General features: G+C 46.1%; 1 protein-coding gene and 1 pseudogene across 1 annotated transcript; one reads left to right on the top strand and one right to left on the bottom strand.

Annotated features, from left to right (window-relative positions):
- Positions 1–1,867: 1,867 nt before the first annotated feature.
- LOC119304216 (pyridoxine/pyridoxamine 5'-phosphate oxidase 2-like) lies at positions 1,868–3,868 on the top strand. Its single transcript, XM_037581390.1, has 7 exons — positions 1,868–2,042; positions 2,129–2,178; positions 2,260–2,317; positions 2,436–2,468; positions 2,553–2,648; positions 3,032–3,199; positions 3,358–3,868. The coding sequence occupies exons 1-7, from the start codon at positions 1,932–1,934 to the stop codon at positions 3,457–3,459; spliced, it is 618 nt and encodes a 205-aa protein (XP_037437287.1). The 5' UTR covers positions 1,868–1,931; the 3' UTR covers positions 3,460–3,868.
- Positions 3,869–9,333: 5,465 nt separating this feature from the next.
- LOC119298482 lies at positions 9,334–12,569 on the bottom strand (annotated as a pseudogene).
- Positions 12,570–12,858: the final 289 nt, after the last annotated feature.

The raw sequence follows: 12,858 nt of genomic DNA, 5'->3' as shown, positions 1-12,858 counted from the left end.
AAGTGAGGAACGGTGACATAGGGGCGAGGGCCGGCCCGGCGGCGGTGGCAGCGACGAAGGTCGGCGCACCGGCGGCGGCGGCGGCGGGAGACATCAAAACTCTAGTCTGATACCATGTAAAACACAATATGTTGAGAACTTGCTCGACACCTTAAACGGGGTGTGACTCTTTCATTATATAGAGGTACCAAGGGGTACAATACAATGTTATAATATTAATACACAGACTACGTGTGTGTATATATACAGTTTAACATGTCCACTCGTTGCTGCCTGAGCCTGACGGGTCGGGTGACACAAGCCCAATGGCCGTGCCAGCGATATCTGGAGGTGCAGTACTAGGTGTTAGATAGATCGCTGTCGTATGCCATGATGTTCTCATGGAAAGAATTTACAGCGTAACTTAAAAAGTCAGGCAGGATGCCTGCAAGCTAGCGGCCGGCATGGCGAGGAGATGAAAGCTGCGTTGCGTTGCGGATAACAACAGTTGAGGTCTGGCACTATGTGTCATCCGGCCTTTTTGCACGGCTCCAACAGGACAGTGGAGGTCCTGTCTCATCGCCGTCCCGTCGTCGGGCTTATAAAAAGTGTGGTGTGTAGGGGTGTTGTCTGCGATGCTATGGACGGAAGTCGGTCGGGTTCTTGCTAGTTGACTACATCTCCTCGGAGGCCTCCAACCTCTCCCTTCCTCGGATCATGCTCTTCGGATGAAAGCCTAAGGCGCGGTGTTGGGTCAAGCGAGGGCGTCGACATCGTCATTCCCACCGTTGGGGCGTCGTCTTGAACGCCATCAATCCTAGCCGTGCTCCCCTTTTGGGGCGTCGTTTTGAAGGTCATTGATCCTAGCCGCGCTCCCCCTTTGGGGAATCGTCTTGAAGACCATTAATCTTGGTCGTGCTCCCCCTTTGGGGCATCGTCTTGAAGACCATCAATCCTGGTCGTGCTTCTTGGAGCTGGATCCAGGGATGGTCGCCCGGGTCCGTTTGGCGTGGTCGCCTGTTTGGTGGCAATGGTGGCTTCGTGCAAAGTTGGGTTGAGGTGTCTCCCGACATGTTTGAGGGGTATCCGCGCCTCGGCTTGTCTCTGTGGAGCATGCCTTGGCAGCGACGATGGCATCATATCGGGTTTAGCTACAAAGGCTTGTGTGACGCAAGCTCGACCCTTTTCTCCAGCAAGGTTTGCCTCTTGAGTCAGAGTTGTCTGGTCTCCAGCATGGGTGGTCATCTGCTTTTGCATGGGCCGACATGAGCTCCAGCGTCTGTTTCGATGAGGGCTTCGTTGGTGGAACTCGATGGTGAAGTCGGAATCGCTGGCTCGTCGAGGGATGAAGACGACGACGCCTAGTGACAACCTCAACACAATGTACTCTTTTTGACGGCGTGGAGGTTTTCGCGTGGATGGCCATGTCGGTCGGTGTTGCGCCAGTTTTAGCCCAATTTTCCTTGTATTAACTTGGCAATTCTCTCCCCCTTTTTTAATGAATCGAGATCCTTCAGGTTTGACTTTTTTGTTATTGAAAAAACCAGAACAATCATAGCTTTAAACAAATAGCTTCTTGATATTTTCCGTGGCCATCGGAACTAGAAGTGCCATTCCCTTAGTAATTCGAAAAATGTTTATAACCTGACGATTATATGATACTTTATTTATCGCACACAGAATTTGTTATGGCTCGTGCAGCGGGGGAAGAGTGTAGTGAGGATTTCTTGCCTCTCAATTGTAACTCTATAATTTTTGAATAAAACTCCTTTTACCCCGCAAAAAAAAGGGAAGAGTGTAAACCCGTTCCCTGTCACTGACCTCCCGGGCCCATGGGACATAGCCCAGGCAATGCGATCCTAGCCGTTAATCCGCTCCCATCTCCCCGCAGAGCATAAGCGATATCCACGGCTCAGCGAGGTGAAACAGCGCGGAGGCGGCGACAGGTAGAGATGGCCGGCGGTGGCGCCGCCGCGTCGGCGCTCTCGAGCCCGTGGAGGGCGCTGCTGCAGCGAGCGTTGGACGCCAACGCGCACCTCAAGCACTCCACCTTCTTCCAGCTCGTACGCTCCCATCTCCCATAGTTCCCCTCCCCGTGCCCTTTTTTGGGGGAAAACTTGGTACCCTAACGAACGGTCCGTCGTTTCAGGCCACGGTGGGCGGCGGCGGCAGGCCGGCGAATCGCACCGTCGTGTTCAGGTGCCCGCCTGCTCTGGTCTAGTCCCCTCCCTTTCCCCTCCAGCTCTTACCGGTTTTGATCTGAAACCTTGGTCTTGTTAGGGGGTTCCAAGAACACTGCGACAAGATTCAGATTAACACGGATGCGCGGAGCAACAAGGTCGCTGCTGCTATTCCCCCGTGCTTTCTAACCTTGTTATTATATATACAATCATAGTTCTTTCTCGCTGCTCGCTGATTCCCTTGCTGGTTTGGATGTGCGATTTGCGAACGAACAGATTGGGGAGATCAAGGAATGGCCCCTCGGCGAGGTAGGTTGTGAAGAACTTGCAGAATTGCGTGTCACAGTTTTGAGCAGCACAAGTGCCAATTTCCTGATCTTGAGATTCTTGCAGATATGCTGGTATTTCACTGATTCCTGGGAGCAATTCCGTATCAGCGGTATCATAGATGTGATTGATGGTTCCAGTCCGGATCCTGCCAAGCTCCAGGTTAGAGCTGAGTAGACTCTGCCTTGTGCTCTGTTCTGTGTAGTGGAGATGTCTTGCAAACGAAAGGATAACTGTAGTGAAAGATTTGGTTATGCACAAAACTGAACATATAACTGTTCTATTAGATTAGTTTTGTATAGTTTTTGCACACATGGAGTTTCCTTGTCTCATCAAGAGCAAATGCATGACCTTGTATTAATGTCTCCACAACTTTCACCTTTCAAACCTTTTGGCGATGCTCAGAAGCTGCACAAACTCAACTCTTCTATTACACATATAAGTAGTTTTTTCTTCTCTTGACGACATGTAGCAGCGCTGCTTTCATTGATATTAGGTGCTCCTTTATAATCTTTTTGCTCAACATTGGTTGTTTTACCAAACAGCAACGAGAGAAAGCTTGGTTCGCCAGTTCAGTGAAGTCAAGATCACAATACTTAGGACAAAGTCCAGGGGTTCCCGTCGCAAATGATGACCACATTAAGGATGTTCATATCGATCCATCAGCTGGCCCAGTTGATGCCTACTGTCTTCTGACTCTTGATCCAGAAAAGGTTAGGTTAAAGCTTTCTTGTGCCTCATGCTCATGTTTCTGTATCTGTATCTTCACCTACTTTGAAATACAGAATCAGTTATACTTAAATTGGTTAAATGTATTGCAGATTCATGTGCCCCTATTGTGTTTCTCAATACTCTTGGTTTTCATATTCAGGTTGATTATGTGAACTTGAAAAGTAATCAGAGATTGATGTTCACAAGAACCCAGGAAGGAGATGAGTCCAGTGACTGGATGGCCGAAAAAGTTAGCCCATAATGAATTTTTTTGTTAAGGAAGAACAGAAAGGTGTTATTGGCTGCCACTATTTTTATTTTGTGATTTTCCATGGCAAGGAACTGTCTTCATTCTACTCCCTCCGTTCCCAAATATAAGTCTTTTTAGAGATTCCAACAAGTGACTACATACAAACCAATGTGAGTGAATCTACATTCTAAAATATGTCTACATACATCCGTATGTTGTAGTCCATTTGAAATGTCTAAAAAGACTTATATTTAGGAACGGAGGGAGTACAATATAGTTTCTAGCATGTCAAAATGTATTTTTTTGGTAGAGCATCCATGGATTACCGGGTCTGAACAGCTGTGCTATGTGCTTTATCTGCATAACAGTCATTTGTTAACATACATTATGACTCTAATTAACATTAGTGTTCGCTTTTAAATGTTTCTCTTTTCTTTCTGGGATTCTTACATAGCGTCTTTCTTGTAACACTCAAAATATATATTTGGGCATGTACCATTCAGGATTTGGTTCCTGGTCAAGCTGGTAGCTGAGGACTTGGTTCTCAATGTTATCAGCGCATATGCCCCGCAAGTAGGCCACAATGAGAACACCAAGAGGGAGTTCTGGGAAGGCTTGGAAGACATGGTTAGGAGTGTACCGATTGGTGAGAAGCTCTTCATAGGAGGAGACCTCAATGGCCACGTGGGTACATCTAACACAGGTTTTGAAGGGGCGCATGGGGGCTTTGGCTATGGCATCAGGAATCAAGAAGGAGAAGATGTCTTAAGCTTTGCTCTAGCCTACAACATGATTGTAGCTAACACCCTCTTTAGAAAGAGAGATTCACATCTGGTGACTTTTAGTAGTGGCCAACACTCTAGCCAGATTGATTTCATCCTCTCGAGAAGAGAAGATAGGCGTGCGTGCCTAGACTGTAAGGTGATACCTGGGGAGAGTGTTGTACCCCAGCATAAGCTGGTGGTTGCTGACTTTCGCTTTCGGATTCGTGTCCAGCGGGATAAGCGTGCCAAGGTCGCTAGAACGAAGTGGTGGAAGCTCAAGGGGGAGGTAGCTCAGGTGTTCAAGGAGAGGGTATTTAAGGAGGGCCCTTGGGAGGAAGGAGGGGATGCGGACAATGTGTGGATGAAGATGGCGACTTGCATTCGTAAGGTGGCCTCGGAGGAGTTTGGAGTGTCCAGGGGAAGGAGAAGCGAAGATAAGGATACCTGGTGGTGGAATGATGATGTCCAGAAGGCGCTTAAAGAGAAGAAAGATTGCTTCAGATGCCTATACCTGGATAGGAGTGCAGACAACATAGAGAAGTACAAGATGGCGAAGAAGGCCGCAAAGCGAGCTGTTGGTGAAGCAAGGGGTCGGGCATATGAGGACCTCTACCAACGGTTAGGCACGAAGGAAGGTGAAAGGGATATCTATAAGATGGCTAAGATCCGGGAGAGGAAGACGAGGGATATTGGCCAAGTCAAATGCATCAAGGACGGAGCAGGCCAACTCTTGGTGAAGGACGAAGAGATTAAGCATAGATGGCGGGAGTACTTCGACAAGCTGTTCAATGGGGAGAATGAGAGTTCTACCATTGAACTGAATGACTCCTTTGATGAGACCAGCATGCGTTTTGTGCGGCGCATCCAGGAGTCTGAGGTGAAGGAGGCTTTAAAAAGGATGAAAGGAGGCAAGGCGATGGGCCCTGATTGTATCCCCATTGAGGTGTGGAAAGGTCTTGGGGACATAGCGATAGTATGGCTAACCAAGCTTTTCAACCTCATTTTTCGGGCAAACAAGATGCCAGAAGAATGGAGACGGAGTATATTAGTACCAATCTTCAAGAACAAGGGGGATGTTCAGAGTTGTACTAATTACCGTGGAATTAAGTTGATGAACCATACAATGAAGCTATGGGAGAGAGTCATTGAGCACCGCTTAAGAAGAATGACAAGCGTGACCAAAAATCAGTTTGGTTTCATGCCTGGGAGGTCGACCATGGAAGCCATTTTCTTGGTACGATAACTTATGGAGAGATATAGGGAGCATAAGAAGGACTTGCATATGGTGTTCATTGACTTGGAGAAGGCCTATGATAAGATACCGCGGAATGTCATGTGGTGGGCCTTGGAGAAACACAAAGTCCCAGCAAAGTACATTACCCTCATCAAGGACATGTACAATAATGTTGTGACAAGTGTTCGAACAAGTGATGTCGACACCGATGACTTCCCGATTAAGATAGGACTGCATCAGGGGTCAGCTTTGAGCCCTTATCTTTTTGCATTGGTGATGGATGAGGTCACAAGGGGTATACAAGGAGATATCCCATGGTGTATGCTCTTTGCGGATGATGTGGTGCTAGTTGACGATAGTCGGACGGGGGTAAATAGGAAGTTAGAGTTATGGAGACAAACCTTGGAATCGAAAGGGTTTAGGCTTAGTAGAACTAAAACCGAGTACATGATGTGCGGTTTCAGTACTACTAGCTGTGAGGAGGAGGAGGTTAGCCTTGATGGCCAGGTGGTACCTCGGAAGGACACCTTTCGGTATTTGGGGTCAATGTTGCAGGAGGATGGGGGTATTGATGAAGATGTGAACCATCGAATCAAAGCCGGATGGATGAAGTGGCGCCAAGCTTCTGGCATTCTCTGTGACAAGAGAGTGCCACAAAAGCTAAAAGACAAGTTCTACAGGACGGCGGTTCGACCCGCAATGTTGTATGGCGCGGAGTGTTGGCCGACTAAAAGGCGCCATGTTCAACAGTTAGGTGTGGCGGAGATGCGTATGTTGAGATGGATGTGTGGCCACACGAGGAAGGATCGAGTCCGGAATGATGATATACGAGATAGAGTTGGGGTAGCACCAATTGAGGAGAAGCTTGTCCAACATCGTTTGAGATGGTTTGGGCATATTCAGCGCAGGCCTCCAGAAGCTCCAGTGCATAGCGGACGGCTAAAGCGTGCGGAGAATGTCAAGAGAGGGCGGGGTTGACCGATTTTGACATGGGAGGAGTCCGTTAAGAGAGACCTGAAGGATTGGAGTATCGACAAAGAGCTAGCTATGGACAGGGGTGCGTGGAAGCTTGCTATCCATGTGCCAGAGCCATGAGTTGGTTGCGAGATCTTATGGGTTTCACCTCTAGCCTACCCCAACTTGTTTGGGACTAAAGGCTTTGTTGTTGTTGTTGTTGTTACCATTCAGGATTTCTACTGGAAATGTTAAGAATATGTGCTTAATCTGAATTACAGTCATTTGTAAACATTTAGTATCTTTCTTGTAAAAATCAGAATATATTTGGGCAGGAGCCATTGAGAGGTGTTAAGAATATGTGCTGAATCTGATTTACAGTCATTTGTAAACATTTTATTTAATGGCCGAGCCCTGCGATTTCTGATAACCACTTATAAACATGGCACTAATTAATGTTGATATTCACCGTTGTAGGGTTTTTCTGAGACGCTCACTTAGCCAGTATTCTTATGGAAAGCTTTGAGGCCTAGGTAGACACCTTGATCTGGTATGCAATAATTGGACGACGAATCAATCTAAATTATTCCTGTAACTACAATAATACTCCCTTCATCCGAAAATACTTGTCATCAAAATGGATAAAAAAAGATGTATCTATAACTAAAATACGTCTAGATACATTCCCTTTTATCCATTTTGATGACAAGTATTTCCGGACGGAGGGAGTATCACGCACACAAACATGCATGATTGCATGGAATTCTGCAATTACTATGTTTTTTTCAGTAGGGGTTAAAGGAGTATCACTTTCCTAATTTTGGACCCAGCTAGTTAGTTGGCCTCTGATCAAGATCGGAATTATTCGTGCTCTGCACAAATTTCAACCCATTGGCTGTAATTACAATGATATTTACAGAGTTAGTTGGCCTCTGATCAAGATCAATATTATGTGTTATCTCCAAAAATTTCATTCTATAAGCTCTCAGAGCCTCCAATGCCATCAAATCAGCCACGGTGATCCTGCTCCTAAGTCTGAAGCTGCCCGCCACCCTGCCGACTTCAGGCCTATTAGCCTTGTTCAAAGTTTCGGCAAGCTTGTTGCCAATAGAGTGCAACCTCTGATGCCCCTGCTAATTGAGAACTACCAGAATGTTGTCATCAAGGGAAGCTGCATCTATGGTAGCCTCGTCTGTGTGCAAGGAATTGCAAAATCTCTGCATGAGGGCAATCTCCTGAGCCTCCTTGTTAAGCCACACATATCAATTATCAAAGGCATTCAATTTCGTCTCCTGGGAGTTTCTTCTCCAACTTCTTGAAATTCAGAGGGTTCAGCCTTTGCTGGAGAAACTGGATTGCAGGACTATTAATGGTAACCTCTGTAGCTCAGTTCAGCACCGCCGAGGACTGCTTTTCGTCGTGATCATGAACTGCTTAGAAAGACTGTTTGATGAAGCTCATGGAAGTGGCGGCCTAGCCCCATTGGGAGCTCTAAACATTCTGCACAAATCTTCTCTCTAACCGATGAAGTTGCCAACTTCATCAAGCCCACACCTGCAGATACAAACCGAAGTTCTCCAATCCTTCGCATCTTCGGTCAGTCTACTGCTGTTTGCACCAACCTCTCCAAGACCAGAATCATCCCAATCCATTGCAATGGGATCGACCTGACAGCCACCCTGGACAATGTCCTGCGCACCATATCCTCATTTCCCTGTACCTACCTTGGCATGTCGCCTGTCCGTTCACCACCACAGAAATAATGACTATCAAGCTATCCTCGACAACTTTGCCAAGTTATAAGGGTGTCATGGGCAAAGCAAGCAAAGTGGTGTTGGTTCGACGTGTTCTCTCTGCAATCCCCTCTTTTCAGATGATGGCCACCAACCTATCCAAGTGAGCTGATGCTCAGATGAACAAGCTTTGAAGATCTTCTCTTTGGGCTAGCTCTGATAAAGTATCAAGTGGTAAATATCTTGTAAATTGGAACAAAGTTTGCTCCCCGACTGAATTTGGAGGCCTTAGTATTCCTAATCCTGAAGCTTTCAGAGCCTTGAGGGTTACACAGCTTTGGTTTAAGATGGGCGGACTAGCATAAACCTTGGACTAACCTGCAAATTACCATGGATAGTTTTTGCAAAAGCAGGTTCAACTCAGTCCATATAAAAGTAAATCTGTTTTATCTGTGCTCATGAGCAAAATAAACAGGTTTGACAAAACTATTAACCATCATCGGTTTACAATATTCTCGACAGAGTATCGTAATTCTGTTCTGAACATAACAAATTGTTTTCCACTCACCAAACAAAGACGCGCCACACGGAAAAAATAGTAACTGGTAAAATAATGGACAATATTAACACGAGTTGTACTAAACCCATACCCATCACTAATCATGCAATGGGGACTTAGAGCATGGTTAATAATATAGCCAGCAATCGGCTATAAGGAGTTGGCATGTCATCTACAGCCAACCTTGTAGCCTGCATGTACAATAGTAAGTTATATATGTGTACTACTTCATTAGTAGTTGGCCCACCTTACAACCTCACAAAGCGTCTTGGGTCTCGTGCTAGAGCCGGCTACTAACCAAGAGTCCGCTTCTCTCCTCTCTCCTCTTCTCTCTCCTTCAACTAAGCAAAGATATAATATTCTAGTCCTTATAGCCTGCTTATGTCACCTTATTGTACTTGCTCTTATGAACTCAGCTGTTGCGATTCTAACTGAAACATAGTAGAGACCGTACTCTGATGCAAACATTAGGAAATAGCTGCAATTGAAGCGTAAAATTGGTTGTACTTCCATGTTAACTGTTTGAAGTACCAATGCAGGAATCAATTCCAAACTAAAATATGCCCAACAATATCGATGCACATATCATTCTCACATAAAACATTCCAGTTAGCATTAGCATGGTTTCTGTCTTCATATTCACTACTCCCTCGAGAGAGATTCTTTCATGGCATGAAGTTCCTTGACGATGGTTGGCATTCTACTTGACGGCAATTCCTGAGAGCAGGAAATTCCGAGTTTAAGTAGCGAAACAAGGCAATCAATCGTTCTCTTGTATGCAGAAGCATTCACAGTTTGGAGCCCATACTCAAGATCCAATGATAGCCGCATGTCCACAACCTCCATCATACTATCACATAGACCAAGCTCAACATACTCACGAAGGCTCAATCCTTGTCTGAATTTGCTATCGGTGGGCCTCTTTCCAGTGGCTGTTTCCAACACAAGAATGCCATAACTGTAAATATCTCCATGCTTGGACACGGGGTTTCCAACACCATACTCTGTGACAATAACAAGTTCGAATAAGTAGAGTTTTTATGATGCATAGAGTTCTATATTTACATTCGTTTTAAAAACTTTATATAACTAGGCACAGAATAGGTAGAGTAAACATAGAAGAGGTGGGCTAACCTGGGGCAGCATAACCAATTGTCCCTCGAAATCCCATTGAGCTCGTGGACTGCTCGAGAAATGAGCTTCCCTCGTTAAGAATCTTACCAAGACCAAAATCTCCAACATGGGCTACCATATTATCATCTAGGAGCACATTACTTGGCTTCACATCGCAATGTACAACAGGTGCTGGACCATGGCAGTGAAGATAGTCCAAGGCATAAGCCACATCAAGTAGTATTGTCACTCTTTGATGCAGATTCAAATACTTTTGCTCTGCTTGGTCACTTGTGTCAAGATGTAGCCAACCTTCTAGACTACCATTAGGCATGAAGTCATACACAATTGCTTTGAATTCATTCCCTCTGGTATCAATGCTTGAGCAAACTGTAACTATCTTGAGAAGATTGCGGTGTCGCATATTTCCTAATGCTTTGCATTTGGCAGTGAAACTCTTCGGCGCCTTTGGAGTTTGAAGTTTTAATACGTTGACAGCAACAAGGTTTGAATTTTCTCCAGCATGACCATCCAACTCTCCTTTGTACACAGACCCAAATGATCCAGAACCCAGCAAATTCCCTGCCGAGAAACCATCTGTTGCCCTTGCCAACTGACTATAAGAAATCAGTTGGTAACCTTGCATGGACGTTGTTGACGGGATTGTTGCTTGTCTTTTGTTTTGCCAGGTAAGAAGAAGCTTGTAGAGGAAGGCAAGAACAACCAGTGTTGCAATGATAGAAATAGGCATACACGCAACCGGGAATTTATGTTTTTTCTTTGCTAATTGCAAGGAACAAGGGGCCAAATGTAAATTAGGTACACCGCCACAAAGGTTTCCATTTCCTTGGATTGATATTGCTGAAGAATTTGCAAAAACACCAGTGATTGGCACTTCCCCAGCAAGGCTATTGAATGAAAGGTTGAGATAATAGAGTGTGGTAAGGTCTGCAAATGATTTAGGTATCTGGCCTGACAAATTGTTGCTCGAAATGTCTAGAGTTTGTAGACCTTTCATCTGACTAAGGATTGATGGGATGGTACCTTCAAATTTGTTGTTTTGGAGGTAGAGTTGCTGGAGAAGTTGACATCCACCGATGGTGCTAGGGATTTCACCTGATAATTTGTTCGACTCTGCATGGAATTCTACTAGATTTTTTAGATTCCCTATTTCGTGAGGTAGTGATCCCTCCAAGTTATTACTTGATAGAGAAAGATATTCTGATAGTGTTGGGATGTTGAATAATCCGCTGGGTATTGGTCCTGTAAAGTTATTGCTTGAAAGATCTAGTGTCAACAAGTTTGTTAGGTTTCCAAGTGTGCGTGGTAACCTACCACCGAAGGCATTCATGCTGAGGTCCAAAGAAATTAGTTCGGTAAGATTTCCTATATTCTGTGGAATAGACCCACTTATTTTATTTCCGTATACTTGGAGTAGGGAAAGGAATTTGAGGCTACTCAAGGAAGAGGGGAGGGTTTGGGTGAAAGAGTTAGTATAGAGAATGATAAATTGCAAGTTAATGAGGTTACCTATATCTTTAGGGATGCTTCCTGATATTTTGTTCTCTTGAAGGCCGAGTTGCACCAAGGAGGTGGAAAGGTTGGAAAGTGAATCAGGGAGGACTCCCTCAAACTTATTGGTTCCCAACCCCAAAACTTGTAACTGTGTGCAATTTGTTAGCGTGGTTATGAACTCCCAATCTTTGGGCTCTTTTGCGCGAAGCAAATTCTGTTGGAGATTGATCCGGAAGAGATTCGGGTAGCTTCCAACCTCCGGAGGAACGATGCCACTGAAAAAGTTGTCTGACATCTGAAGTAATGCGATATTAGAAGCATTAGCTATTGCAGCTGGGATGGGGCCATGGAAGTGGTTAGCATCCAACGATATGTCTTGGAGAAGGTGAAGATTACTGAATGCGTTTGGAGGTATTGTTCCAGTAAGCATATTTTCCTGGACAGAAAGCAGTGTTAGAGAGGAGATGTTCCAAATGGAATTGGGGATCACTCCACTCAAGTTGTTAAAGCCGATGCTGAGCCGAGATAGTTTGGGTAACATGCCCAAAGACGGCGGGATAGGTCCGGACAGGGCGTTGTGATCGACTTGAAGATATTTGAGGTTGGAGAGGTTGCCCAAAACAGGTGGTATCCTACCAGATAATCTGTTGAGAAACATAGACAAGGTTTGGATGGATGGTGATTGCACCAGCGAGCCAGGGATATGCCCTGACAAATCATTTCTGGAAAGGTTCAAAGTGACAAGATTCTTCAAGCTGGAACCTATCTCGCCCGGGATCTCATCTTGGAGATGGTTTCTACTCAGGTCAAGCGTGGTGAGGTTGGTGCATCCTCCAAGAGCCACAGGAATGCTTCCCTGGAGAGAATTCACCCTCAGGCTTAGGAGCCGAAGCCTGGCAAGATGGCCGAGCTCCGGGGGTATCTGACCCGCGAGGTGGTTGTTGCCGATCGAGGTCAAGCTCCCTGAGAAAGGAGAGGTTGCCCAAGAATGGCGAGATGCGTCCCGACAGGTTGAAGGAGGCCATGCGCAGCGAGACAACCCTGTCCGGGTGCCGCCGCCCGCAAGCAACTCCTGGCCAGCTGTAGTGGTGGGTGGAGGTGTTCCATGAAGCCAGCAACCCTCTCGGGGGCGCAATGGCGGACTTGAAGGAGAGGAGCGCGAGTTGGTCGCTACCCCTACCCGGAGCGGGGGACACAGCAAGAGCGTGGGAGCAGAGGATGATGAAGAAGAAGAAGCTGAGCATTGTCATTGCTCCTGCTATAAGGAGAGGACTGCTAGCTAGCTAGCTAGCTAGCTAGCTAGGTGGCGGTTACGTGTGTGCACTAGCTCGCATGCACTAAAGGGTTTATATAGCTGGAGCTGGTGCCTCGTCTCTAAAACCGGCAAGCAAGTCGTCTTGCTTGCCGGTCTTTGGTCATTGGTCGTTGGTGCTGTCTCCATCTTCCCGAGTGGCGTGGCGTGCGCGTTGGGCGTGGTAGCCGTGGACGGTCTTTCCAGCCTGCCTGCATCTGTGCCATGCTTGTGGGACCCTAGCTGGT

Source organism: Triticum dicoccoides, chromosome 5A, assembly GCF_002162155.2.
Source record: "Triticum dicoccoides isolate Atlit2015 ecotype Zavitan chromosome 5A, WEW_v2.0, whole genome shotgun sequence".
Classification (NCBI taxonomy): domain Eukaryota; kingdom Viridiplantae; phylum Streptophyta; class Magnoliopsida; order Poales; family Poaceae; genus Triticum; species Triticum dicoccoides.
Note: the sequence above shows the minus strand (reverse complement) of the source record. Positions and strands in the feature narration are given on the sequence as shown.

Bases quoted from the DNA above. Each gene is read 5' to 3' on its own strand.
- LOC119304216 (XM_037581390.1), top strand. From the start codon at position 1,932: ATGGCCGGCGGTGGCGCCGCCGCGTCGGCGCTCTCGAGCCCGTGGAGG. The intron at 2,318-2,435 runs GTCGCTGCTGCT...GCGAACGAACAG, and splicing joins CGGATGCGCGGAGCAACAAG to ATTGGGGAGATCAAGGAATG. The intron at 2,469-2,552 runs GTAGGTTGTGAA...AGATTCTTGCAG, and splicing joins AGGAATGGCCCCTCGGCGAG to ATATGCTGGTATTTCACTGA.